Consider the following 27281-nt stretch of genomic DNA (forward strand, 5'->3'; position numbering starts at 1 on the left):
TCTTTGGCCGTTCTGTTCTCCAGGACTTTCTGGTGTGATCTTGGTTCGCAGACCAACCACCGGGGTTGGTATTGCTGGGGTATCTATTCTAAGGTGAGGAATCTAACTAACGTGTTTCTTTCAGATGAAAAAGTTACTTACCTTCGGTAACGATATATCTGTAAGAAACATTAGTTAGTTAGATTCCTCACCGACCCACCCATCCTCCCCGTTCTGCGAACCGATATCTAGGGTTGAGGTCATCCCTTTCAGGGCCCTAAAATTTTTGGGCACCAGTGTCGGTCTCTTGCATGGCTCTGCGTTCCTGGCGTGGAAAGCTATGTACAAGAACTGACGTCAGCGCGCGAGGGCGGCGTCTAAGTACTCCAACGTCATCCCGGCGATCACGACGACGGACGCGGAGCCACAGACGACGCCTAGCGACGAATAAGGGTATTGCTGACGAAAACTTTTTCCGGATCCAGCCTGATGCCTGGGGATATTCTAAGGTGAGGAATCTAACTAACTTATGTTTCTTACAGATATATTGTTACCGAAGGTAAGTAACTTGTTCAACGGCCTCGTTTATGATGGTTGTGTACGACTGCTTTGTCTACAACAGTCGACGATGGCCGTCTACGATCATCTACGATGGTCGTCGACGACAGCCTCCTCTACAATGGTTGTCTATGATGGCCTCATCTACGATGATCTCACCTACGAATGGTCTCATCTATGATTGCCTCATGTACAATGGCATTGCCCATGACAGCCTCTTGTCGATGACAGCCTCATCTGCAATGGTCATTTACGACGGTCATCTAAGAATCACCTCATCTACGAATGGCCACATCTATGAATTGCCTCATCTATGACGGTTGTCTTCAACAGCCTCATCTATGACGGTCATCTATGACGACGGCCTCACCTACGATAACTATGTCTACGACGGCCTAGTCTACGATGAGATTGTCTACGATGGCCTCATCTATGACTGCATCCTGTACAACAGCCTTGTCGACGTCAAATATTGTCAACGTCAAACTAGTCGTCTACCATCTTGATGACCATACACCATAGTCATCAACAAGAACAAAAGACACACAGTCCAGAATAACTTAATGTCACAAATTAAGGGGACTAATATGAGTAAGTCTACATCTATCGGCACCTAGCAGATCGCAAATGGCAGGTGCATCTGATGGTGGAGCAACTTCTCTTCCGCACATGGGGAGAACCTTGGCCATAGACCAGCACCTGGCAACATCAATTCTCTTACACAGCTCCCTACTTCAGAAAGTCTGGTAGTCCAGGCTTCCATCAAGAAGGTGAAGTAGTAATTCCCTACAACCGCCCACCAGACAGGAAGTAGAAGAGGATTGAGGCGCTCAGAAAACAAATGTTCTCTTTGGCTAGCCTACCATTGAGGTCAATCGGTGCTATTTGTTTATTGGGCTGGGGTAGGTGGTCCCTCTGGGACATGGCTAGTGAGATCTTGTCTGTGGTTGTAGCAGAACTTAGGGCTGCCTTGGCTCAGACTTTTCATGATGACAAGATACTGTAAAATATGTGATTTGTGCTGGCTTTGATGCTGCCGATTGTATGGGAGAGCGGTTGGCCCCAGTGTGATGCTCCGTTCCCATGTGTTAATGCGATCCACAGGTTTTTCAGGCGATGTACAGACCTCCCTCCATCCATAGGCTTATTGATATTCCTTTCTACGGCTCACATCATTCAGTGATAAGTCTCAGTGGCCTGAGCACCAAGAACACCTCTCACAGTCTAGCCAGGTGTCAAAGGAGACTGAAAAGACCTACAGTGTGGTTGCTCAGCCGCAGTTGGACTGAAGGCAGACCTCTCTCCCTACCCCACCCAGAACAGACGGTGGTGATGGATGCATCACTGCTGGATTGGAGAGCTCATTTGGGAGAGGTGGAGATCAAACAACTTGTTCTGATCGATACATCTGCCTGTGGATTCCTCACCTTATGAATATCCCCTGCGCCAGCATTCCACGGAAATTTTTTCCTAGCTCTCCACGCCGACGAGGTCATCACAATGCCATGGCTCCACACGCGGCTCGGCATGACGTCACTGGAGCCATAAGAGGGCCACGTCGGCGTGATGACATCAGTTTCCATTTTTCCGCTCTGTCGACGCTAACTGTTTTTTTCTGGGACTCTCCATACTTTTTTGTCTGCATACATTGTATTTTGTATTGTATCTTTGTTTTGCCATGTCTGCCCCAAGGAAGTCGGGCTTTAAGCCCTGTAAGGAATGCGGGGGACACATGTCGATTACTGACCCGCATGAAGACTGTCTTTGGTGCTTGACGTCTGACCACGACGTCGAGGGCTGTTCTTCTTGCAGGAAGATGAATCCGAAGGCTCTGAAGGAGCAGGATGCCAAGTTGTATATGGCTAAGGCAAGGAAAGAAAAAGGGATAAAAAAAGATCGTAGTCAAGATCTTCGAAGTCGCATGGCTCCAAGAGAAAGCATAAAAAGAAGAAGAGGCATGCATCTCGGCGCCGATCGTCGAAGGCTGTGGCTTCGAGGTCGCCTTCTCCAGTCCAGCGACGTCGAGTAAAGGACTTTCTCTCCTTCTCCTTCAGTGTCTCCTCAGGTGACTCCGGTTCATTCTCCATCTTACAAAGGGACTCCGGAGCAGTCACCGACGCCAAGATTTTCTCCTACTCCAGAGGATGGGTTGAATCCGGCTGGTGATGAGGTTGCTGCGGCTCCGCCTATTGCTCCGGCGGCTCCGGCTCCTGAGGTGCCTCGTTTGGATCCTGAACCGGCGCAGTACCCACAATTTCCGGCGCCAGGTTTGGATCCATCGCATTTTTTTAATGCGATGTATGGCGTGTTCGCCAGGGCCTCGTACCCCTCTGGAGCACCTTCGGGTCCCATAGGTCCTATGGCTTTTAGTTTGGGAGTGCCTCACCAGTATCCCCAGCCCCCCTTTGTGCCATTTTTGAAGACGACGCCGTCCTGGCAGTTTCCGGCTCCGAGGATGTCAACGCTGTATGGGCACTCCCTGGCTCCATCCCGTGAAACTTCTCGGATTCGATCGGCGCCGGTTGCTACAGTGGATCCTCCTTCAACGCCGCTCCTGGAGCCATCGACGTCGCATGTGGTGCCGCCAACACTGCAACCGAAGGTGCTCGCATGCAGAGAAGTGCAGAGGTTGTTAGAGGAGGAACAGTACCAGGTTGAGGAGATGGAGGAAGGGGAAGTTTATGATACAGAGGATTTGTTTGAGGGATTGTGTGAGGCAAGTGGACTTGATACTTCCCCAGAGTGGGACTTTGCTTCTCAGAAGGTTTACCCCTCGAAAGAAGTTGCACCTTACCATATTGTGATAAGGAAGGCTGCTGAACTTTTTGATTTGCAGCTTCCTATGGCTGAGTATAAGCCTAATTTACTTACAGAGGTGCTTCATTCTCCTTCCTCTGTGGTTGAACCACTTTTGCCTTTCAACGAAGCATTGACTGAGCCAATCCTTGATGTATGGCGCAACCCACTTTCTGCTCCTGCAGTTTCAAGGTCGGTGTCCAGAAGATATAGACCTGCTCCAGGGGATCCGGTGTTACTTTCATCCCACCCCTCTCCTGAGAATATATTGGTGCAGGCTTCTTGTTCCAAGCAGTCCACAGGTGCTTTTCCGCAGGCTCCTGCTGACAGGGACTCCAAGAAGTTGGAACAATCTGCAAAGAAGGTCTTTTCATCGGCTAGCATGGCTCTGAAGTCTACCAATGCCACTTGTCTTTTGGTTAGATATATTCATGCCCTTATGGACTCTGCCAAACGACTTCTTACTAAATTGTCTGAGGAGGATAGGGGTAATCTGAGTGAGGTGCTGGCAGACTCTCAGGCTGCGGCTCGCCAAGTCATGCAGTCTGACCTGGACATGGCGGATTCGGTTGCCAGGGTGATGGGTTCATCTATTGCAACAAGAAGACATGTGTGGTTGAGGTCTTCTGGATTCTCTCCCGATGTGCAGGCTGCCCTTCTTGATCTGCCTTTTGATGGCTCTAAACTTTTTGGAGAGAAAGCTGATTCTGCTCTTAAAAGATTTAAGGACAGTAAGTCCACAGCGAAGTCTTTGGGCCTGCAGTCTCAGACGAAAGGTTTTGGCTATAGACGATACCGTGGCTTCCGAAAGTCTTCCTTTTGTGGTTACAGACAGCCTCAACAGCAGTAAGAGAAACAAAACCCCTTGTACAAATCCTATAGGGGTAAGGGCAGAGGTCGCCTTCGTGCAGCCAGGCGTCAGCCTTTTTCCTCCTCTACCTCCTCATCCCCTCCTGGTAATGCAGGAAAGCAGCCCTAGATCCGCCATCCTGGATCATGTAGGTCCCGTGGGAGGTCGGCTTACCCTTTTCCTACAGAATTGGAAATCGATCACTTCAGACCTTTGGGTTCTAGATCTGGTAGAAAATAGGTACGCCCTTCCCTTCAGGGAATTCCCTCCTCCTTACCCTCCTTGCCAAGGGTTTAGCTTGGAGGATCATTTACTTCTTCTTCAGAAGGAGGTGCTCGTCCTTTTACAAAAAGATGCGATAGAGGTGGTTCCCGAGCAGGAAAGTGGTCAGGGATGCTACTCCCGGTAATTCCTGATTCCCAAGAAGGATGGCAGGTTGCGACCCATCCTGGATCTCAGAATCTTGAATCTGTTTCTCAAGCAGGAGAGGTTCAAGATGCTCACCCTAGCGCAGGTTCTTCAGGCGCAGCAACAAGAGGACTGGATGGTGTCCATTGACTTGCAGGATGTGTGTTTTCAAATCCCAATCCTGAGGTCGCACAGAAAGTATCTCCGGTTTACGGTTGGTTTGCAGCATTACCAGTTTGCGGTCCTTCTGTTTGGTCTTACTACTGCACCTCAAGTCTTCACTAAGGTGATGGCGGTGGTGACTGCCCATCTCAGGAGGTCAGGGATCCCAGTTTTCCCCTACCTGGACAACTGGCTTCTGAAGGCAGTCTCGCCAGAAATGGTGCGTCATCTGCAGGTAACAACTCAGCTGTTGTTCAGATTATGTTTTTCAATGAATGTGCCCAAGTCTCACCTGGTTCCCTCTCAGCGCAACCTGTTCATAGGGGCGGTACTGGATACCACTGTGTGTCAAGCTTTTCCTCCTCCGCAAAAGATTCTCGACATTCAGGAAACGATCCCTTTGTTTCACAATGGAGCGGTTGTTCCAGTTCTGAAGGTCCTACCCCTGTTCGGTCTGTTCGCCTCCTGCATTCTGCTGGTCAACCATGCACGCTGGCACATGAGGGCGCTACAGTGGTATCAGCACAACGGAGATCTCTGGGAGTCTGTCAGGATCTCCAGAGAAGCTGCAGCGGATCTGTCTTGGTGGAGTGTGGGGGGCAATCTGTCTCAAGGAAAGCTCTTTCATCTTCCTCCATCTGTGGCCACGGTGATAACAGATGCCTCTTCCCTAGGGTGGGGTGCTCATCTGGGGGATCTGGAGATCAAGGGTCTTTGGTCTCCAGAGGAAAGACTCTCATATCAATCTTTTGGAATTGCGGGCGATACGTTTGGCGCTCAAGGCCTTTCTCCCTTCCCTTCGCGGTCAGTCGGTTCAAGTCCTGACGGACAACACTGCCGCGATGTGGTAAATCAACAAGCAAGGAGGTGTAGGGTCGTACCGTCTCTGCAGAGAGGCTTTGCAACTTTGGTCCTGGGCTCAGGACCATCAGATTTGCTTGATGGCAAATAATCAGGCCAGGGTGCTGAACGTGCGTGCGGACAGTCTGTCGGCAGTTCTCCGCCGACCATGAGTGGAGGCTTCATCCGGAGGTAGTTCAACACATATTCCGGATGTGGGGGACTCCTCGGGTGGACCTGTTTGCCACTCTCGAGAACGCTCACTGTCCGTCATTCTGCAGTCTCCAGTTTGCGGTGCAGGGGTCGTTGGGGGACACGTTTCAGGTGAGTTGGAGTTCACAACTCCTTTATGCGTTTCCTCCCATACCCTTGATTCCTCTGGTTCTGAGGAAGATTCGCCAAGACCGGGCCCAAGTCATATTGATCGCCCCGGATTGGCCAAGAAGGGTGTGGTACACAGATCTACTTCACCTCTCATCACACACTCCGTTCCGTCTCCCTCTCAGGGTAGACCTTCTCTCACAGTCGCAGGGGCAGGTTCTTCACCCCCACCTCCAGAGCCTACACCTTCATGTCTGGAGATTGAACGGGGCAACCTGAGTTCTTTCTCTCTCCTTCCTGACGTGGTAGATGTTATCTTATCAGCCAGGTGACACTCCACTAAGTCCATTTACTCCTACAGATGGTAAACATTTGTTAAATGGTGTGGAGAGAGATCTGTTGATCCCTTAAAGGCTCATCTTACTGATGTTCTCTGTTTTTCACTGCATTTGGCCCAGCAGGGTTGTGCTGTGGCTACTGTTAAAGGTTATTTGTCAGCTTTATCAGCATTTCTTTGTTTGCTTGATCAGCCATCTCTTTACAAATCTCTGGTTGTTTTAAGGTTTATTAAGGGCCTTACTAATATGTTTCCGCCTACTCCCTTCATTATGCCCCAGTGGGATTTATATCTATTTTTAACTTTTTTAATGGGTTCCCCTTTCGAACCTATGCATAGTTGTCCTTTGAGACTGTTGTCATTCAAAACGGTCTTCCTTGTTGCTATCACCTCAGCTAGGAGGGTGAGTGAGCTTCAGGCTTTGAGTTCTAAGCCTCCGTTTCTGACCATTCATGCTGAAAGGATGGTTCTCAGGACCAGGGCTGCTTTTCTGCCTAGGGTGGTAACTCCCTTCCATCTGGGGCAGTCCATTACCCTCCCTACTTTCTATCCTCCTCCTTCCAAGGAGGAGGAGCGGCTTCGCCGCCTGGATCCTAAGAGGGCGGTTAGTTTCTATTTGGATAGAATGAAAGACTTGCGACAGGACGATCAGCTCTTTGTAGGCTACGTTGGACGCATGAAGGGCAAGGCGGTGCACAAGCGCACTCTATCCAGGTGGATCATCTTGTGCATCAAGATCTGCTACACTCTGACTGGTAAGGAGCCTCCTGAAGGCATTAGAGCTCATCCCACCAGGGCTAAATCATCTACTACTGCCTTATCCAGAGGTGTTCCGGTGCTGGACATCTGTAAGGGCGCAACTTGGGCCTCCCTTCACACTTTCGCGAAGCATTACTGCTTAGATTCCGAAGTGAGAACTTACACCTTTTGTGGCGGCGGACCCTCACCTCATTTGCATGTGGTGTTTGGGGGAAGATCACGGCACCTCAGATTGGGCGCGTGCCAAAAGTTGAAGCCGAAATCGCGGCGGGAGCGCCGAATGAAACTTCTCTCGGCGCGTCTCTCTAGGTCAACGTCCTCCCCTCGGTCTGCTTCGGCGGACGGCTTCAGGTCGTCCTCGCCTTTCTCCAATGTCACGTGAGCGCTACTCCCCAGTGGGTAAGTGTCCCCAGGAGCTGGTTTCCGGCCTACCGCGGGTGTGGACTTTCTGCCGGGTGATGCGGCCCTGCGTGTCGTCCTATCCACCGTGTACCGGTGTTGGGGCATCGAGAGTCCAGATGGAGACTTGCGCAGCGGCTTTGCAGGCCTCACAGGCATCTCCTCCTTCCCCTCCTGGGGCGTCGGCGGACCCCTCGCTCTGCGCAGGGCCCTTCGCGGCGCTGCCGGTGACTCCGGCCCCGCGGCAGACTCTGTCGGATCCAGGCTTGGAGGATGTGGTGCTGTCGGGGTGCGGCTCCTCTGGGGCACCTCCTTCAGGCCACGGCATCTCTGCCTCGCTGCAAACCCCCGCAGGGGTCCCTGTGGTGTCGCGGGAGGTCGCCGGGGCTCGGGTCGCATACCCGAGCCCCTCTCGGTCCCTTGGCAGGGTGGTCCTGTCTAAGGCTGAGGTGAAGCCGCTACGGCACCGGCAGCAGCTGGACCGTGTGGAGCCACAGGGGTCAGTGGACTCTTCTCGTCCCGCTCCGGGTCGAGGGCGGACCCCTCGTCCCTCTCCGGGCCCCTCTCGTACCTCCTCACAGGTAGCTGCCTCGTTGGAGGGCGAGTCGGACTTTGTATTGTCCCTGGCACTGCCACAGGGGTTGCCGGGCGACCTTGGCCTCCTTCTGGGCTGTGGAGGGCTTCGGGCCCCTCCCCAGGCTTGTCCCATTCCCCCACACTGGTGGTTGCCTCGGCGTGGGTCAGGGCGGTGCGGCTGCAGCTCTACTCCGGTCCCCGCTCCGGTCTCCGGTGCGGGGTGACTTGGAGGTCTCTTGCCCGGTGACGCCGGATGGCACTGGTGTCCTGCCTCAAGCAGCGGAGTCTACAGCTCCGCGCAGGGGTCATACCGCGGATTCGTCTTCGGACTCTCCTTCTCCGGAGGCAGGCTGCATATTGGTATCGTCCTCCCCGGAGACTGGTCGCCGTGTGGTGTCCTTTTCACCGGCGTAGAAGGGCGGCTCCCTGCCCTTCCTGAGGCAGGGGTGTTCGTCGGAAGAGCGGCAGGTCCCTCATTTTTCGGCTCGTCCTGACTTCCAGGTCTGGCCCTTGCCCGCCCCGCTTGGCCTTGGGGACGGCCGCCTTAGTTTGCAGTCGTCGACCACGGAGGAGCTGCTTTCTCCACCGCGGGGCCCTATGGATGCGGGTGCGACCTTCGCACACGCGGTGTCCATGGCTGTGGGCATCCTACGCATGGGTGACCCGGTGGCTCACTTTCCGGCGGACCATCTGTTGGAGGTCCTCCACCAGGGCCCTGGTGGGAGGGAAATCTTGCTTCCCTTTGAAGGTTCGCTCCTTACTGCCTAGACGGGGGCTTGGAGGCGTCCTGCCTCCGGGGACCCGGTGCCTCCGCATCTTCTACATCGGCACCTTCCGACGCCACGTGACCCGGCTTACCTGTCCATTCACCCCTCAGCCACCAGCCCCCTTCTGCGGACTGCTTTTCCCTCCCTGCCGCCCCTGTTGGCTCCGCCGTCCACAGAGGCCCGCTGGCTGGACACTTGGATGCAACATTTTCGCCTCGATCTGCACGGCCCTGCGGGCCCTTAACACCTTGTGTGTGCAGGCTAGGGCCTCCTCCTGTTTGTGGGATTCGGCTGAGTCTATAGGGTCTGCAGCGTCCCAGAAGTCTGCTCAGGTGGATTTGTGGCACCATGCATTGGATGGCCGGGAGCATGCGGCGTTTATTCTCCGCTCTGCTCTGGATGTCTCTGAGGCGCTGGGCCGGGCCATGGATACCTCAGTCGCTTGGCTTCGGGATGGCGTCTTCCCAGAAAATATTCGGGAGAGACTCATTGATCTCCCATTTGATGGCAGTCTGTTGTTTCATGCCCCGGCCGTCTCTGCCATCCAGAGGCTCTTGGCAGGGCTCCATCCTCCTCCTCCTCTGTCCCTTCCTCAGTGACTTATGAGTTAGGGTTGCTTCTGGGCCTTCGTAGGCCGGTTGTTATGGTTGTGAAATATGTTTTTCTGGCCGTTTACGTTCTTCCTTGGGACTTTGGCATTATTGGCTGCTGGACGGCCCTTTTGTTGTTGTGTCTGAATATTGCAGGATTTGTTGCGCAGACTTGGCCCTGAGATTGGGCCTTCTGCCTTGCTTGGGCTGCTGTCAAGCCTGTAGCGGGGGTGCTTTTTTTCCCCATGGTTCTTTTGTTTCTTCCTCTGCTGCGGAAGTTCTTCCAAAGAGGGTTCCCATATCTTGGGACTTCCCATGCCCTGTGTGGGGTTATGGTAGCTGTCATATGGCTTGCGCTCTGCTGGAGGGTTCTGGTCGCCTTCGGGTACCTGTTCTCCATGGTGTTTACGTAGGTTGCTTTTGTTTCCTGAGGTCGTGTGCGTGGCCACTCGTGGTGGTGGCCCGGGTCTCCTCTCCTCTCCCTGCTCCCGTTCTGCGGTCTGGGATATCCCTGTTTTCTCCCTTGCCAGGCGTTGCCTACTTGGCCTTCCTGGGGCCTTGGGCTGTTCTTCTTGCTTCTGGCCTTGGCTGCCGGCATTGTTCTGGCTGGCAGGCTGCTCTCCATCTGGAATGGGCTCGCCTTCTTCTCCTTAGTTTCCTTGGGCCCTTTAGGCTTCTTCTTCTTCTTCCGTCTTCCTGTCTTGGCATTTGGTGGAAGCTATTTTGCCTTGTGGGGGAGTGGAGTGCTTCGGCCTCTCCGTCCTTGCCCTTGGTTTCTCTGCTGTGGGTGTACGAGCCTCTTCAGCCTTCTTTCCCTCCTACGTCCCCTTGGGGTCGGTGGGGTTCTGCTTGTGGGGGTTCCCATGGCCTGGCAAGGGCGAGGTTCTACCTGGTCCTCAGATCTGGTCCCCTGTGGGGCCCTCTCTTGTGCATTGGCTGGTGGGTCCTTTCTCAGACCCTCCTTCCCAGGGGGTATTGCTAGGGTATCTATTCTACGTGAAGGAATCTGCGGCTAGTAGTCTCTATCAGATGTACGAGTTACTTACCTTCGGTAACAATGTATCTGGTAGAGACGATTCTAGCCGCAGATTCCTTCACGGCCCCCCACTTCCTCCCCTATTCTGCGAGGACCCTTGGGTTGGTCTTTGGTACTCGCCTCCCGGTGGGGCACTGTGTCTCCTGTGAGTGCCTTCCTTGTTCTTGACGGCTGGCTCCGTGTGGGGGCGGTTCATTCCTCCTTTGGTCCTTTGGAGGAAGGGGATCTGGTGCTCCGGTGCCCTGCTGCTCTGGCTACTCCAGGTTTGGGGGGGATTGCTTTCTGTCCCTGTCCTCCCTCCCCTCCCTTCCTTCCATTGCTATCCTCTGATTAAGGGTCTCCTGGCCTTGTCTTGCCTTTGTCCCTTGTGGGTGGTTACCCTCTAGGTTGGGGTGGCTTGGAGGTTTGTTGTCCCTGTGTGTCTTGGGGCTGGTCCCATTCCTTGCTCAGGATGAGGGGGGTGGGCTTCCTCCATGTGCCACGACTTTTATGCCTGTTATTCCCTCGGGGCACAGGGATGGGAGGTTGTCTATGTGCGGGCAGGGTGGCTGCCCAGGTTTCTGCTTGTTCTTCTCCTTTCTTCTTTCCCTGGCCTTGGGGTCTGCGGTGTTGGCACTACCCTGGTGGTGTTGTTAGTCACAGTTTCTTTCCAATTTTTCTGCTCTTCGCACACTGTTACCATGTTCCCACAGTTTTTTATCTGGTGGTTCCGCTTTGTGGTGCAGAAAAGTTCTCCAAAGAAAACTGACGTGGGCGCGCCGGGGCGCGTCTTATGTGACCTTGCTGAAGTCACGTACGCGGACGACGGCTGGGCGGGGTCGAGTGGTGTTGCCCCGCCCCCCGGCACGCAGGAATGCTGTGGCAAAAAGTTTCCATCCAGTCTCATGCGTGGGAATAATTCTACATGAAGGAATCTGCGGCTAGAATCGTCTCCACCAGATACATCGTTACCGAAGGTAAGTAACTTGTACGCTTAGTGGACCATGAATGGCAGTTACACTCCGAGGTGGCACAGGACATCTTCAAGCAATGATGAGAACCTTGGCTCAGCCTATTGAATACCATGGAGAATGCACAGTGTCAATGCTTTGGCGCACTGGAGTTTGCAAGGCTATTCTCCATCGGAGACACCTTTCACTTCAGGTGGTGCTTCCATGTGTGAAGAGTAAGCGGTGACAGTGATGGATTTTGATCTTCCTTCAGAGGTTGCTGGTATCATCTTGCTGATAAGCATCCATTCACCAAAACAGAATTCACACAACGGTAGAGAAGTTGTTTGACTGGTATTCTTCTTATAACATTGAATTCTTGAATACAAAGTTGTCTAACATCTTGTTTTGTCTGTCTTTAGTCAAGCAAGGCCTTGCTGTGGCAACAGTTCAACATTATCTTTTGGCCTTTTACATTTGCCAGATCAGCCATCACTTTTCAAATCCCCTGACGTGATGCGTTTCTTGTAAGGGCCTACCCACTTGTTTCTGGCAACGCCTTTTCGAATGCCTCAGTGGGACTTTAATTTGTTTCTCACTTATTTGATGTGCACTCCCTTTGAACAGATGCACAGTTGTCCTCTACACTTGTTGACCATCAAGACTGTGTTTCTCACTGCCATTATATCTGCAAATGTTTGCAGTTCCAGTCTGACATCTGAGGATATTCAACAAGTGAAGAATCTGCAGGTTGAAGTCTCCACCAGAAAGATAGTTATTAAAGATAAGCAACTTTTTCTGTAAAAACCTAATTTGACTATCTCATTTGATTTTTCATTGTAGTACTGCCAAATATGTCGTAAAGGGGATAATGAGGAATTACTACTGCTTTGTGATGGTTGTGATAAAGGCTGCCATACCTATTGCCACAAACCCAAGATTACTACTATACCAGAAGGTGACTGGTTTTGTCCTGCCTGCATTTCAAAGGTAACGTATTTTTTGGAATATCAAATTCCTCGTCCGTATTGCTTCTTGTCTTTTCTCTTAGCTTTGGCATGCACACTAACCAATATTTGGTGTTTCCTTAATTGGCGGATACATTTTATTCACATTTGCGTGGCTCTTTGTGATTGTTAATTTGTCTGTCACTGCCACTTGAACCTGTTTCTGATATGCTTAATAGCTGAAGGGGGAAAAGTGGCCTTGCTCTTGTTTTTTTTTTTTAAAGCAAAAATGTGAAAACATGAATCACTTGTGGGATACATCTATAAGGAACCATTCGTGTTCATATGTCTGGTTTATTATGCTTTGGCGTGAGGCTTAGTAGACTGCACTGATGGATGTACAAACTCTCCTTTGCCTGATATGTGTATCCTTTGTCAGCCCTGGTGTTAGTCATAAGTGGTTGCTTTAACGTGCACTTTTTGCAACTTTTGAGCACAGATTATGGAAGGATGCAATCCATATCAAACAAATGAGGGACTGAGGGGCAAGTTTACCGAGGTCCAGCGTACATGCCCCAGCTAGGCTGTGTACAACGAGGGTACGAAGTTCCTCTGTGATTAATGCTAGGGAAGCAGGAGGCTCTAGAGACAAGTGAGTCACTGAAGACCACTATTGTGTATGTAAAGGAGAGGGAGTTCTCCTTGTCGGAACTAGGGCTCTCACACACCCAGCAAGCTAGGTGTCATGCTTCATCATATGAGCCTGCCCCTCGTCAAGTCGGCACTGCAATACCTGACGGGCACCCAAAACTGTATGCTTCAATAATCATGTATTTTCAACATGTTAGACCCCACCTATTTTTGTCCACCTTATAGGTCAACAACCAGAGAACTGGGTATGTAGAATTCACTTACCTTTTTAGTGTAGATAGCGTTCCTTTGATCATGAGGAAGTTCCCTGATCTAAATGACACTTAAGGCACGAAACATGTCGATCACTCGAGAGCAGGGCATACACCACTAGATACATTACGACTAGTCCCTTGCCCCTCTCTCTCTTTTATTTTAGACAGTTTATGTGAGAACGTGGCTCTGTGTATATACTTTTTCCAAATAGGTACAGTGTGTACAGAGTCAACAGTCCCCAGAGGTTTGGCAGAGGCTAAAGTTAGATATAACCTTACTCTCTAAAGTGGTAGCTTGGTCGAGCAGTAAGGCAGTATCAGAGGACAGTGTAAAGCATTTGTTGTACACACTCAGTCAGCAAATGGTCTCACACACTTAATAACACAACTCTAGGCCAATGGTTTATATAAAAAATATATGTCTGTTTTATTTTAGAACCAACAATAGGTATTAAAATATACTTTCTCAGAATGAGATGCTTTAGGTAAATACTTTTGCAATATGCAATTGACTTTTGTAATTACTGGTTACAGGTTTTTGCAATAGGCAACACAATTTCAAACACAATAATGCATTGAGCTCAATGGAAGATTTAAGTTATTTGCAATAGATTACTTTCAGGATTACTTTTGTAACTCCTGGACTGGATCCTATATTCAGTCGTGGGACAGTTCTTAGAAACAAGTGATAAAAGTCGACTTAGTTACTGTTGTGATTTTTAGGCAATATTTTGCTATTTTAAAAGTTGACACTGAAGAAATTTCATAGAAAAACAGTCAATGATTCCCTATGGAAGAAAATTCAAGTTGCAGGTAAAGTATGTTCTCATTACTTTTGTAATCCCGTACTGGGCTCCTAGACTCAGTACTGGGACCTCTATCTAAAACAGGTAAGTAATTACGTTTTTACAACTAGCACGATTTTTAAAGAATATTTGAAGTTTGCAAAAATCGACAGAGAAGAAATTACACAGAAAAACAGTCAATGATTTCCTATGGAAGAAAATTTGGTTACTGGTAAGTACAGTTGTGAATATTTTTCAGGGTCAGTGCTGGGCACCAAGATCAAGCACTGGGATCTCTCCTAATAGCAGGTGAGTATTTTCGTTTTCGTTACTCGGCTGATTTTAAGTTTTAGAAACTCCACACTTAGAAGAAATTTCAGAAGAAACCAGTCAATGTTATCCTTTGGAGAAAATTGAGTTATCGGATTTTGGGTAAGTACGCGACTGGCATAGTTAAGGTTCTGGGCACAGACTCAGGGGTCTCCCAGGGTCAGGTAGGTACAGTTGTTAAACCCTCAGCGGCGCAGGGGCAGCCGGGTGCAGAGTGAGTTAGGCCCAATGTTATCCTATGGGAGGCAGGGGGGCCTTGGTTGGTGGCTGCTGACTAAGAGGCCACGCGGCTGTGGGAGCTGGGCTCCTGGTCACTTGCTCAGGGCAAATGGGGAAGTAGATAGGTGTAGAGGTTACACTGCCAGGGCCACTCGGGCGGCTGGGTGCAGGGTGCTTTTGAGCCTTCGGGCGCTCAATTGATTTCAATGGGAAAGCTCCTGGTTGGAAAGGATAAGGTCTCGGACGAAGATTCTTCAGGTGCCACCACCACTTTTAGAGGTAAGTTGGGTAGTTGGAGGATAGGTAGGTACCCGGGTGTTGGGCACAGGGGGCCGTAGGGCACTGGGTGCAGGGGTGCCTTTTGGTGCCGGGAAATCGTACCCTCTGTTGATCGTGGTTGGGGGGAGTACCTGGTTCTGAGGCTGCAGGCGTCGTCAGGAGCGTCGAGGGGTGTCCTTGGATGCCGGACTCTGGTCATAGTCGCCGGGGGGTCGTCCTCGTGGTCTTTGTTCACTCTGGCACAGGCCAGGCTTGGCGGGTGCAGAGTGTGCAGAGTTTGCAGTTCCGGGCTGATGCCAGGGATTAGAAGCTGATTTTCAGCAGAGCCTCTGCTCATGGGAGTCCCAGGTGATTAGAGCCAAAAGGTAGCCAGGTCCTCCAGGGTTTGTGAGGTTGCTGGCCACAAGAGGTGCCGGGTTGGAGCAGGTTCGAAGGTCGACAGGCTGGTAGGGCTGGGGCCAAAGCAGTTGGTGTCTTACTCTTCTTAGCAGCTGCACGGCAGGTCTTCTTTCTTCTTGCTCTTCTTTGTATTTTGGAATCTGGAATCTGGGGAAGGAAGGTTCAGGGTGCCCCTAAATACTAGATTTATGGGGCGTTACAGGTAGGTGAAGGGCAGGGAGCAATGGGTCCCTGTCCTGGGGTGGGTACACCCCCTATTCTGCCACTCTCCTGTGGGAGGGGGGCAGTAGCCTAGTCCTGATTGGGTAGGGCCTCCCATCTTCAAGATGGCGGGCGCCCGGACATGTGCTTCACCCCGCCTCCCCACCTGAGGGGTGGAGTTGGCAGGCTGGCACATCCCCTGTCCTTATTTGGGGTTTCCGGCCAGGCTTCCCGCCAGAGTGGGGGCTGCAAGTGGCCTGGGGAATCTCACAGAGGCGGCATGCCTTTGAAGCTTCCCCCTACCCATCCTGGGGGAGGAGATCTAGCAGCTCGCCCAGGATGTGCATTGTTGCAGGCCTAGGAGAGCAGGGGCTCTCCTACCCAGGGGTCCAGCAACATGTCAGCTGTGTGGCAGCCTCCCAGACCAGACGTGGATTGTAGGTTAATTTCAGGGGGCATCTCCAAGATGCTCTCTGTGGTGCTTGGTACATTAAATCCCACTCTGGCATCAGTGCGGGTTTAATGTGCTGAGAAGTTTTATACCAAACCTCAGTCTTCAGTGTTGCCATTATGGTTCTGTGGAGTTCGTGTATGACGAGCTCTCAGCACCATGTACTCTTAAATGGCAGCACTGCACTTACAGTGCCCAGGAATTGACATGGGTACTGTAGGGGCACAGGGCTCATGCTCCTGTGCCCACACCACTGGCATAGGGCACCTAGCTAGAGGGGTGGCTGATGTGTGCCAGGGTAGTGTAGGTGGTGGGCATGGCACACAGAGATGTGTGCCATGTCGACTCTTTGTTTTGTCTTGTACCCAGACACTCAGCCTGCAAGGGCAGTGTGTGTGTGTTAGGGTACAGGGCCTCTAAGGGTGGCACAATGAGTGCTGCATCCCTTAGAGGCCCTCCCTGGTCACAAGGCCCTGGGTACCTAGGGTACCATTTACCAGGGGCTGACATGTGGCCAGGGTTTGCCAATTTGGGTTTGAGGTTCTTAGGGAAGGAACATAGGCCCTGGGCACCTGATTGGCAGGAATCCAGGGCACACTCAGTCAAAGTACATTCAGCAATTCAGCAAAAAGTGGGGGCATACCACGCAAGAAAGATGGCACTTTCTCACCGTTTACCTTCTTAATAAACTGTTGGCTAGGACTAACTGGCCTATTTTAAATTCACATCCCTTCCCATCTACACACACTAGGTCCCTCACCCCCACTGCACCCACCTGAAGGAACAAAATATCCCCGATAAAGAGCCCCGGTTTTGGGTGCCCGTTAGGTATTGCAGCGCCGACCTGACGAGGGGCAGGCTCATATGATGAAGCATGACACCTAGCTTGCTGGGTGTGTGAGAGCCCTAGTTCCGACAAGGAGAACTCCCTCTCCTTTACATACACAATAGTGGTCATCTGATAGAGACTACTAGCTGCAGATTCCTTCACGTAGAATTATCCCCAGTCGTGAGACTGGATCCGGAAACTTTTTGCCACAGCATCACTGCGCGCCGGGGGTGGGGCGACTTCACGCAACTCCGCCCAGGCGTCGTCCGTGTACGTGACGTCAGCGAGGTCACATAAGACGCGCCCATGTCAGTTTTTTCCTTTTCCGCGTGCAACGTGGATCCGATCGTTGCTACGGGCCTGTTCGGCCCCTTTTTTCTTCCATTTTTTAGTGGAACAGTGTGCGAATGCCTTTGGGCTTTAAGACTTGCACGTCTTTTGGGCATTTTATGTTGGCGACGGACCCTCACCTCATTTGTATGTGGTGTTTGGGGGAGGATCACGGCACCACAGACTGTACGCAGTGCCAACAGTTGAAGCCGAAGTGGCGGCGGGAGCGCCGGATGAAACTTCTCTCAGCGCGTCTCTCCAGGTCGATGCCTCGGTCTGCTTCGATGTCACGTGAGCGTCGCTCCCCGGTGGGTAAGTGTCGCAGTTTGTCCCCGGGGGCTGGTTTCTGGCCTTCCGCGGGCGTGGACTCTCTGCGAGTGATGCGGCCCCGCGTGTCGTCCTATCCATCGTTTCCCGGTGTTGGGGCGTCGTGAGTCCAAATGGAGACATACGCGGCGGCTTTGCAGGCCTCGCTGGCGTCGTCTCCTCCTTCCCCTCCTGGGGCGTCGGCGGATCACTCGCTCTGCGCAGGGCCCTCTGTGGCGCCACCGGTGGCTCCGGCCCCGACGCCTACTGGTTCGGATCCAGGCTTGGAGGATGTGGTACTGTTGGGGTGCGGCTCCTCTGGGGCACCTCCTTCAGCCCACGGCGTCTCTGCCTCACCGCAAACTCCCCTGTGGTGTCGCGGGAGTTCGCGACCCGAGCCCCTTTTGGTCCTTTGACAGGGTGGTCCTGTCTAAGGCCGAGGTGATGCCGTTACGGCGCTGGCAGCAGCTGGATCGTGCGGAGGCACTGAGGTCGGTGGACCCTCCGGATCGAGGCCGACGGGGGACCCCTCGTCCCTCTCCGGGCCCCTCTCGTCCCTCCACACAGGTGGCTGCCTCGTCGGAAGGCGAGTCGGAGGTTGAATCGTCCCTGGCACCGCCGCCTGGGTTGACGAGTGAATTTTGCCTCATTCTGGGCCGTGGCTGTCGGAGGGCTTTGTGCCACTCCCCAGGCCCGTCTTGATCCACCGCGCAGGTGGCTTTCTCAGCGGGGTTCGGGTCAGCGTCTCTCCGGCGGCGCCCCGGGGCTGGAGCGGCTCCAGCTCTACTCCGGCCCCGGTGGGGGGTAACTTGGAGGTCCCTTGTCCGGCGACGCCGGCTGGTGCCGACGCCCTACTTCAGGCAGTGGATTCTACGGCTCCGTGCAGGGGTCGTACCGCGAATTTGTCTTCAGACGCTCCTTCTTCTGCGGAGGCATGCATATTGGTGTCGTCCTCCCCGGACACTGGTCGCCCTGTGGTGTATTTTTCACCGGCTGCGAAGGGCGGCTCCCCGCCCTTCCTGGGGCACAGGTGTTCATCGGAAGAGTGGCAGGTCCCTCATTCTTCGGCTCCTTCTGACTTCCAGGTCTGGCCCTCGCCCGCCCCGCTTGGCCTCGGGGACGGCCGCCTTAGTTTGCAGACGTCGCCCGCGGAGGAGCTGATTTCTCCTCAGCGGGGCCCTACGGAGGCGGGTGCGGCCTTCGCTCACGCGGTGTCCACGGCTGTGGGCATCCTGCGCATGGGTGATCCGGTGGCTCACTTTCCAGCGGACCATCTATTGGAGATCCTCCACCAGGGCTCTGGTGGGAGGGAAATCTTACTTCCCTTTGAAGGTTCGCTCCTTTCTTCCCTGACGGGGACTTGGAAGCGTCCTGCCTCAGGGGACCCGGTGCCTCAGCATCTTCTGCACCGGCGCCGCGTGACCCGGCGTGTCTTTCCCTTCACCCTTCAGCCGCCAGCCCTGCTGACTGCTTTTCCCTCCCTGTCACCGCTGTTGACTTGGCCGTCCCGAGAGGCCCGTTGGCTGGACTCTTGGGGACGCAACATGTTTGCCTCGACCAGCGCGGCCCTGCGGGCCCTTAGCACCTTGTGTGTGCTGGCTAGGGCCTCCTCCTGTTTGTGGAACTCGGCGGAGTCTCTGGGATCTGCAGCGTCCCAGGAGTATGGCCTGGTAGACTTACGGCATCATGCATTGGATGGCCGGGAGCTTGCGGCGTTTATTCTCCGCTCCGCTCTGGACATCTCAGAGGTGCTGGGCCGGGCCATGGCTTCCTCAGTCGCTCTCCGTTGCCATGCTTGGCTTCGGGACGGAGTATTCCCTGAGAATATTCGGGAGCGACTCATCGACCTTCTGTTTGATGGCAGCCTGTTGTTCCATGCCCCGGCCGACCCCACCATCCAAAGGCTCTTGGCAGGGCTCCATTCTCCTTATCCTCCTCCTCCTCCTCCGTCCCCTCCTCCGTGAGTTCTGAGTTGGGTTGATTCTGGGCCTTCTTAGGCTGGCTGTTCTGACTGTGCAGTGTGTTTTCTAGCCGTTTACGTCCTTCCTTGGGACTTTGGCATTGTTGGCTGCTGGACGGCCCTTGTGTTGATTGTGTGTGGTTCTGCAGGAGTTGTTGCGCAGACTTGGCTCTAAAATTGGGTCTTCTGCTTTGTTTGGGTTGCTTGTCAGGCCTTCAGCGGGGGTGTTTCTTTCCCCGTGGCTCTTTTGTGTTTTTCCTCTGCGGCGGAAGTTCTTCCAAAGAGGGTTCCCACATCTTGGGACTTAATGTACCCTATGTGGGGTAGTGGTAGCTGTCATATGGCTTGCGCTCTGCTAGAGGGTTCTAGTTGCCTTCGGGTGCCTATTCTCCATGGCGTTTAGGTAGGTTGCTTTTGCTTCCTGAGGTCGTGTGTGTGGCCTCTCGTAGTGGTGGCCCGGGCATTCCTCCTTTCCCTGCTCCTGTCCTGAGGTCTGAGATGATCCTGTGTTCTCCCTTGCTAGGCGTCGCCTACTCGGCCTTCTTGGGGCCTCGGGCTGTTCTTGCTTCTAGCTTTGACTGCCGGTGCTGTTCTGGCTGGCAGGCTGCTTTCCATCTGGAGTGGGTTCGCCTTCTTTTCCCTAGTTTCCTTGGGTCCTTTAGGCTGCTTCTTCTTCTTCCGCTTTCCTGTCTTGGCATTGGGCGGAAGCTATGTTGCCATGTGAGGGGAGTGGGGTGCTTCGGCCTCTCAGTCCTTGCCCTTGGTTCCACTGCTGTGAGTGTACGGGCCTCTTCAGCCTTCTTTCCCTCCTACATCCTCTTGGGATCGGTGGGGTTCTGCTTGTGGGGGTTCCCTTGGCCTGGCAGGGGCAAGGTTCTGCCTGGTCCACAGCTCTGGTCCCCTGTGGGACTCTCTGTTCTGCATTGGCTGATGGGGTCCTTTCGCAGACTCTCCTTCCCAAGGGGTATTGCTAGGGTATCTATTCTACGTGAAGGAATCTGCGGCTAGTAGTCTTTATCAGATGTACAAGTTACTTACCTTTGGTAACGATGTATCTGGCAGAGACGATTCTAGCCGCAGAGACCTTCACGGCCCGCCCTTCCTCCCCTATTCTGCGAGGACCCTTGGGTTGGTCTTCGGTACTCTCCTCCCGGTGGGGGGCTGTGTCTCCTGTGAGTGCCTTCCTTGTTCTTGAGGGTGATTCCTCCGTCTGGTGGCGGTTCATTCCTCCTTTGGTCCTTGGAGGATGGGATTCCAGTGCCCTGCTGCTCTGCCTACTCCAGGTTTTGTGGGGATTGCTTTCTATCCCTGTCCTCCCTCCCCTCCCTTCCCTCCATTGCTATCCTCTAATTAAGGGTCATCTGGCCTTGTCTTGCCCTTGTCCCTTGTGGGAGGTTGCCCTATGGGTTGGGGTGGCTTGGATGTTTGTTGTCCCTGTCTGTCTTGGGACTGGTCCCATTCCTTGCTCAGGATGGGGGGAGGGGCTTCCTATGTGTGCCATAACTTTTACGCCTGTTCTTGCATCAGGGGCAGAGGGATGGGTGGTTGCCTATGTGCTGGCAGGGTGACTGCGCAGGTTTCTGCTTGTTCTTCTTCTTTCTTCTTTCCCTGCCCTTGGGTTCTGCGGTGTTGGCACTACCCTGGTGGTGTTGTTAGTCACTGTTTCTTTCCAATTTTTCTGCTCTTCGCACACTGTTCCCATGCTTCCACAGTTTATCTGGTAGTTCCGCGTTGTGGTGCGGAAAAGTTCCCCGAAACAAACTGACGTGGGCGTGCCGGGGCGGGTCATATGTGACCTCGCTGACATCACGTACGCGGATGACGCCTGGGCGGAGTCGCGTGATGTCGCCCCTGCGTGCAGGGAGGCTGTGGCAAAACGTTTTTGGATCCAGTCTCACGCCTGGGGATAATTCTACGTGAAGGAATCTGAGGCTAGAATCATCTCTACCAGACACATCGTTACAGAAGGTAAGTAACTCGTACGTTAGGAATTATCCAGCATAGTTATTTCCTGGAGCTTCCCAACAATCCTCCACACATTAGACCCCGCTCTCACAAAATGTCACCAGAACATTTACACCTGCTCAAACAGGAAGTCCAGACTCTCTTGCTAAAAGGAACCATAGAGCTTGTACCATTACAATATCAAGGCTCAGGTGTGTTCTCCCTGTATTTTCTAATTCCCAACAAGGACGGCTCCTTGAGACCTATTCTGGACCTCAGAGAACTAAATCACAAGGGCGACTTTATGTCTACTCTAGACTTAAAGGATACATACTTCCACATTCCAATTAATCCTGCTGATTGCAAATACCTCAGATTCGTGATAGCGGGTCATGATTACCAATTCAAAGTACTACCATTTGGAGTCACCACTGCTCCAAGGGTATTTACCAAATGCCTGGCAGTAGTCGCAGTTCATCTGAGAAGATCGCACATTCATGTCTTCCCATACCTGGACGACTGGCTCATCAAAGCTAGCACTTACCACAAGTGTCTCCAACACACTCAAGCCACAATTCACATATTACACCAACTAAGGTTTACAGTGAACGCATTGAAGTCTCATCTACAGCCTTCCAACACACATTAATCTATCTGGGAGCCACCGTGGACACTCAAAGAGCTCTAGCCTCTCACAATGCAGCCAGAATTCTCAGTATTCAGTCCCTTCTCATTCATTTTCAGCTCAACTAATCATTACCAGCAAGAGTATTCATGCAACTGCTAGGAATGATGCCGTCTTGCATCGTAATTGTTCCCCACGCAAGACTTCACATGCGTCCCCTTCAATAATGTTTAGCAAGTCAGTGGAACCAGTTGCAAGGTCATTTGACCGATCTAGTGTTTATAGATGGCCCCACCCATCGCTTTCTACAGTGGTGGAACCCACAAAATGTATCCAAAGGGCGGCCTTTCATCGACTATGTTCCACAGACAGTGCTAACAACAGACCCATGGCTCACTGGTTGGGGTGTTCACCTACACAATCTCACAATCTAAGGGTTGTGGAGTCTAAAGTACAAAAGTCTCCATATAAATCACCTAGAGCTACTCCGTGTTTCTAGCACTCGGAGCTTTTCAAATTCACCTCATAGGCAAAGCTGACCTAGTCCACGCAGACAACATGACAGCTATGTATTATATACAGAAACGGGGGGGGGGGCACTCTCTCCAACTGTCACGCCTAGCACAAGCCATTGGGAACTTAGATATACAACACAAGATTTATCTCCCGGCAGAACATCTTCCAGGAGTAAACAATCAGTTTGCAGACCCTATCAGCAGACAGAGACCGCAAAGTTATGAGTGGGAACTTCATCCACAAATTCTCCTCCCCTTCTTTCAGGAATGGGGATTTCCTCACATATACCTGCTCGCCACAGCTCAAAACGCAAAATGCCCAAGCTTCGCCTCTAGGTTCCCACAACCGCTTTCCAAAGGCAATGCCCTATGGATGTACTGGTCAGGGATATTTGCCTACGCTTTTCCACCTCTCCCACTCATTCCGTTGGTAGTTCGGAAGCTCAGACAAACATCCCTCAAACTGATTCTCACAGCTCCCACATGGGCACGTCAACCTTGGTTTACCACCCTGCTGGTGCTCTCTGTAGTTCCACACAAAAAGCTGCATCTCAACTCCAGTCTCCTCACTCAGAGTAACGGAGAACTCAGACATCCAAATCCCAAAGAACTGAGCCTGGCAATTTGGCTCCTGAAGTCATAGAGTTTGGTTATTTACAATTACCACCAGACTGTATGAATATCCTAAAAGATGCTAAAAAACCTACTACCAGGGCATGATGCAGCAAAATGGAAACAGTTTGTATTTTATTGCAACAATATCAATCCTCTTGATGCTTCTGTGCAAAACATCATCTGTTATCTGTTACATTTACAGCAATCTGGACTAGCCTACACATCCATTTGCTTACATCTAGCAGCAGTAGCTGCATACTTACAAAACATACAACACTTATCTCTATTCAGAGTACCAGTGATTAAAGCCTTTATGGAAGGATTAAAAAGGGTGATACCACCAAGAGTCCCACCTGCACCAGTATGGAACTTAAACATAGTCCTCATGGAAGGTTGCTTTTCTCGTCGCAATCACCTCACTAAGGAGAGTTGGTGAATTCCGGACTTTAACTATACAAGAGCCTTTTTTTCAGCTTCACAAATACCGAGTAGTTCTTTGAACCAATCCTAAATTTCTTCCTAAAGTAGTTGCTTTTTGTATCAATCAATCAGTTGAGTTACCTGTGTTCTTTCCTCAACCTGATTCTGTAGCAGAACGAGTTCTACACACACTTGATTTTAGAAGAACGCTACTATATCATGTGGAAAAAACCAAAGAATTTCACAAAACAAAGCAGCTTGTTGTTCCTTTTTTGCCACCACACAAAGACAATCCCATATCTAAATCGGGCATTGCAAGATTGATCCTGAAATGTATCCAGACCTGGTATGTGAAAGCGAAAAGAACTTTGATAATACCCCCTAGAGCACATTCAATTCGCAAGAAAGTGACTTCTATGGCCTTCTTATTGAATATTCCCCTAGCTGACATCTGTAAGGCAGCAACATGGTCTACACCACACACATTCACCAAGCACTATTGTGTAGATGTGTTAGTGAGGCAAAAAGCGAATGTAGACCAGGCGGTGCTTAAAACACTTTTTCAAACAACTGCAGCAGATACAGGTTAGCCACCGCTTTGGGAGTATACTGCTGTATAGTCTATGCAAAGCATGAGATCTACAGCTCACATGCCTCAAACGGATAATGTTACTTATCCAGTAAGCATCGATTCTTGGCATGTAGAGCTGTAGATTCACCTGCGCCCACCCGCCTCCCCGGGTACCTATAGTCGTTGCAGTTTCTTACTCTACATGCACACACATGGACATCTCTATTCTACACTTGCTAACTCCATTCTCACCCTCTGCGGGAAAGCAATCTAACAATAGAGTCAATGACCATGCGCACTATCACCGAAAGGAGGAGTCAACTTACCTTGTGACTGGAGAGACTTCTTTGAAGAAAAACAACTTGCAAACATTCAGACCTAACAATAGATGCCAGGAGTATGCAAAACATGTGAATCTACAGCTCTACATGCCAAGAACAGATGCTTACTAGGTAAGTAACATTATCCTTCTCTTCCACCAGCATTCCACTGCGTTCAGTGAACACTGGTCCGCTATTCCCATACTCTATGGAATACGGTTGCACAACTGCAGCCCATGGTCTCGGAGTAGGCCCAGGCTATACTCTCCCAAGCTATTGCTGACGGCAGAGATGAAGCGAAGTTCACAATCCAATGCATATTTTTTCCACTGTGGTGCTTCGAATTCATGTCTGGTTGCGGATTACTGGCTTTTCGGGGGATGCCCAGGCATCCCTTATGGACATGCCCTTCGACAGCATTTTTCTTTTTGCCAACAAGGCGGATTCAGCGCTTGAACGGCTAGTCGGGGCACTGCTAGGTAATTGGGGCTCACCAAGGCTCCGTAAAAGCCGCATTTCTTCTTCTATGGCTATGCGAGGGGCTCTCAGTTGCGTCCTTTTGTCCCTAGCTAGCAGGCACCTCAGTCCTTTAGTGGCCGTGGCTCCCAAAAGCCTTGTGGGGACCAAGGCCAGAGGTCTACCCACTCCCCTCTCCTGAAGCCTTAAAGACCCTTTAACATGCCTTCAGACCATCATGGGCACCCAGATAGTGGCAGGATTTAGCACCACTTGTCCCAATGGCAGGAGATAACATTAGACAAATGAGTGCTTCAGATTGTCCAGCTGGATTATGCCCTTCCTATCCTACAGTTTCTGCCACTGTCACCTGATCCGCTGATGTTAAGACCTCCTTTAGCTCTTGCAACAGGAAGTGCTGGCTCTTCCGGTTAAAGGAGCCACCGAGAGGGTGCCGGCATCAGAAGTAGATTTTGGTTGCTATTTCCACTACTTTCTGGTGCCAAAAAAATGAAAGACCTCCATCCTATACAAGACTTACTTCCTCCTGAAAAAGAAAGAAATCAAGATGCTCACTCTGGCTCAGGTTCTGTCTGGAAACCGGTGGTAGCCTTGGACTTGCAGGATGCCTGCTTCCATATCTCCGGCCTGCCCGCCCACAGGCGATTCATGAGGTTTCAAGTGGGCCCAGAGCAGTCTCAGTTTGCTGAGTGCCCTTTTGGCCTTCCCTGCATTAAAATACTTTCTTTCTTCCATTAAGGGAAGGCTGGTTCAGGGGTTCACAAACAATATTACCATCATGTGGTGTTGCAAGAAGCAGGGCTGGGTGGGGTCATGGACCCTGTGTCAAGAGGACCTGCGTCTTTGAATATGGCTATAACATCAGGAAATATTTCTGGTGGTTCAACATCTGGCAGGCTCTCTGAACACCAGAGTGGACAACCTCAGCCTCTGATGCCTCACGGATCATAAATGGCGTCACCATCCAGAGGTGGTGCATGATCTCCTCAGAAATTGAGGAGAACCTTGGTAAGGTCTATTCACCACCTCTGAGTATGCACAATGTCAGCACTTATGAGTGCTGGAGTATCTAAGGAGGCTCTTGCTTGGAGATTCTTTTTGTCTCGAGTGAAGCCCAGGACTCATGTACGCCTTTCTGTCGATACCACTCTCGCCTAGAGTTTTCAGGAAGATCAGGAATGACCAGTAATCTTGGTGGCTCCAGATTGGGCATGGAAGGTCCGGTGTCTCAAATTCCTAAGCATGAGCATCTGTCCTCCTAGCAGGTTGCACCTTCCAGAGGATCTCCTGTTGCAGCAGAGCCTGCACACTGTCTACATCGATATGCATGGAGATTGATTGGCGACAGTTGTGAGTTTTTAACCTCTTCAGAAGTGTGCAGTTTGTCTGGTTGCCAGGAATCCCTTAACGAAAACAGTATACATCTGCAAATGGGCCAGATTTGTAGCTTGCCGTGCCTTCAAGTCTATTGATTATTTGTCTTCACCCTTGTCTGAACTCCTTTAGTTTGCCTTACTTTGGGCACAGTTAATGGGTATGTTTCAACCATTTTGGCTTTCTTGTGGTTGCCGGATTAACTCCCCCATTGTGACTCTTTACGTGGAAGGTTTGCACTACAAGTTTCCGCTTACACCTTTCATTATGCCCCAATGGAATCCTAATTTAGTTGTTACTTTTGGAATGTATTTACCTTTAACCCAATGCACAGCTTCCCTCTGAGGCTGTTTATCATCAAAACGGTCTTCCTTGTGGCCATTACATCTGCCCGGAGGTTTAGCGAATTGCAGGTGCTTTCTGTCATCCCTGGTATACTACCCCTTGTCCAGACAACCTGGTCCTTAGGACCTGTGCCTCCTTCTTGCCCAAGGTGGTCACCAGATAATTCCAGGTGGACAATGGATTTGTGGTTGCGAAGAAAGTAAAGGCAGTACACAAGAGAACAATCTCCAGGTGGATTCTCCTGTTTATAAAAATCTCCTATGCAATGGCCAAGAAGCAACCCCCTGATGGTTGTGGGCTGACTCCACCAGAGCCAAAGCTGCTACCACTGCACTAGCTTGAGAAGTCCCAGTTCTTGTCATCTGTCAGGCTGCCGCGTTGGTATCGCTGCACATGTTTGCCAAGTATTACTGCCCCGGCACTTAGGGTCACTGTGATTTCTCCTGTTCGGTCCACTAGGACTTTTGCTTAAATGGATTTGCAGACCCACCTCCTGTGAGGTATTGCTTGGGCAGCTATTCGAAGGTAGGGAATCTGTAGCTAGAAGTCTACAAGATGAACAAGTTATTTACCTTCGGTAACGCCTTATCTGGTAGAAACAATATATAGCTGTAGATTCCTTACAGACCGCCCATGCCCCCTGCTCTGTAACACATTTCTAGGGCTACGGTTATTCTCCTTTCAGGGCCCTGGTTTGGACACACGCTAGTCAGTTCACTTCATGGTTCTGCACTCCTGGCATGGAAAGTCATGAAAAGTAACTGACTTCTGCCCGCCTGGATGGCACCTATTTAGGTGACCGCAACATCACTTCCACCGATGCGTGT

General features: G+C 51.5%; 1 protein-coding gene across 22 annotated transcripts in view; it reads left to right on the top strand.

The window, feature by feature from the left end:
- BAZ2B (bromodomain adjacent to zinc finger domain 2B) overlaps positions 1 to 27281 on the top strand; it is a 1481286-nt gene that overhangs the window by 1309412 nt on the left and 144593 nt on the right. For all 22 annotated transcript variants that reach the window (XM_085645472.1, XM_085645482.1, XM_085645489.1 and 19 more), the window contains one exon: positions 12151 to 12297. In XM_085645472.1, the coding sequence (XP_085501598.1) occupies positions 12151 to 12297 (147 nt within the window). The remainder of the gene's footprint in view (positions 1 to 12150; positions 12298 to 27281) is intronic.

This window comes from Triturus cristatus, chromosome 3_1, assembly GCF_964204655.1.
Source record: "Triturus cristatus chromosome 3_1, aTriCri1.1, whole genome shotgun sequence".
In the NCBI taxonomy this organism is placed as follows: domain Eukaryota; kingdom Metazoa; phylum Chordata; class Amphibia; order Caudata; family Salamandridae; genus Triturus; species Triturus cristatus.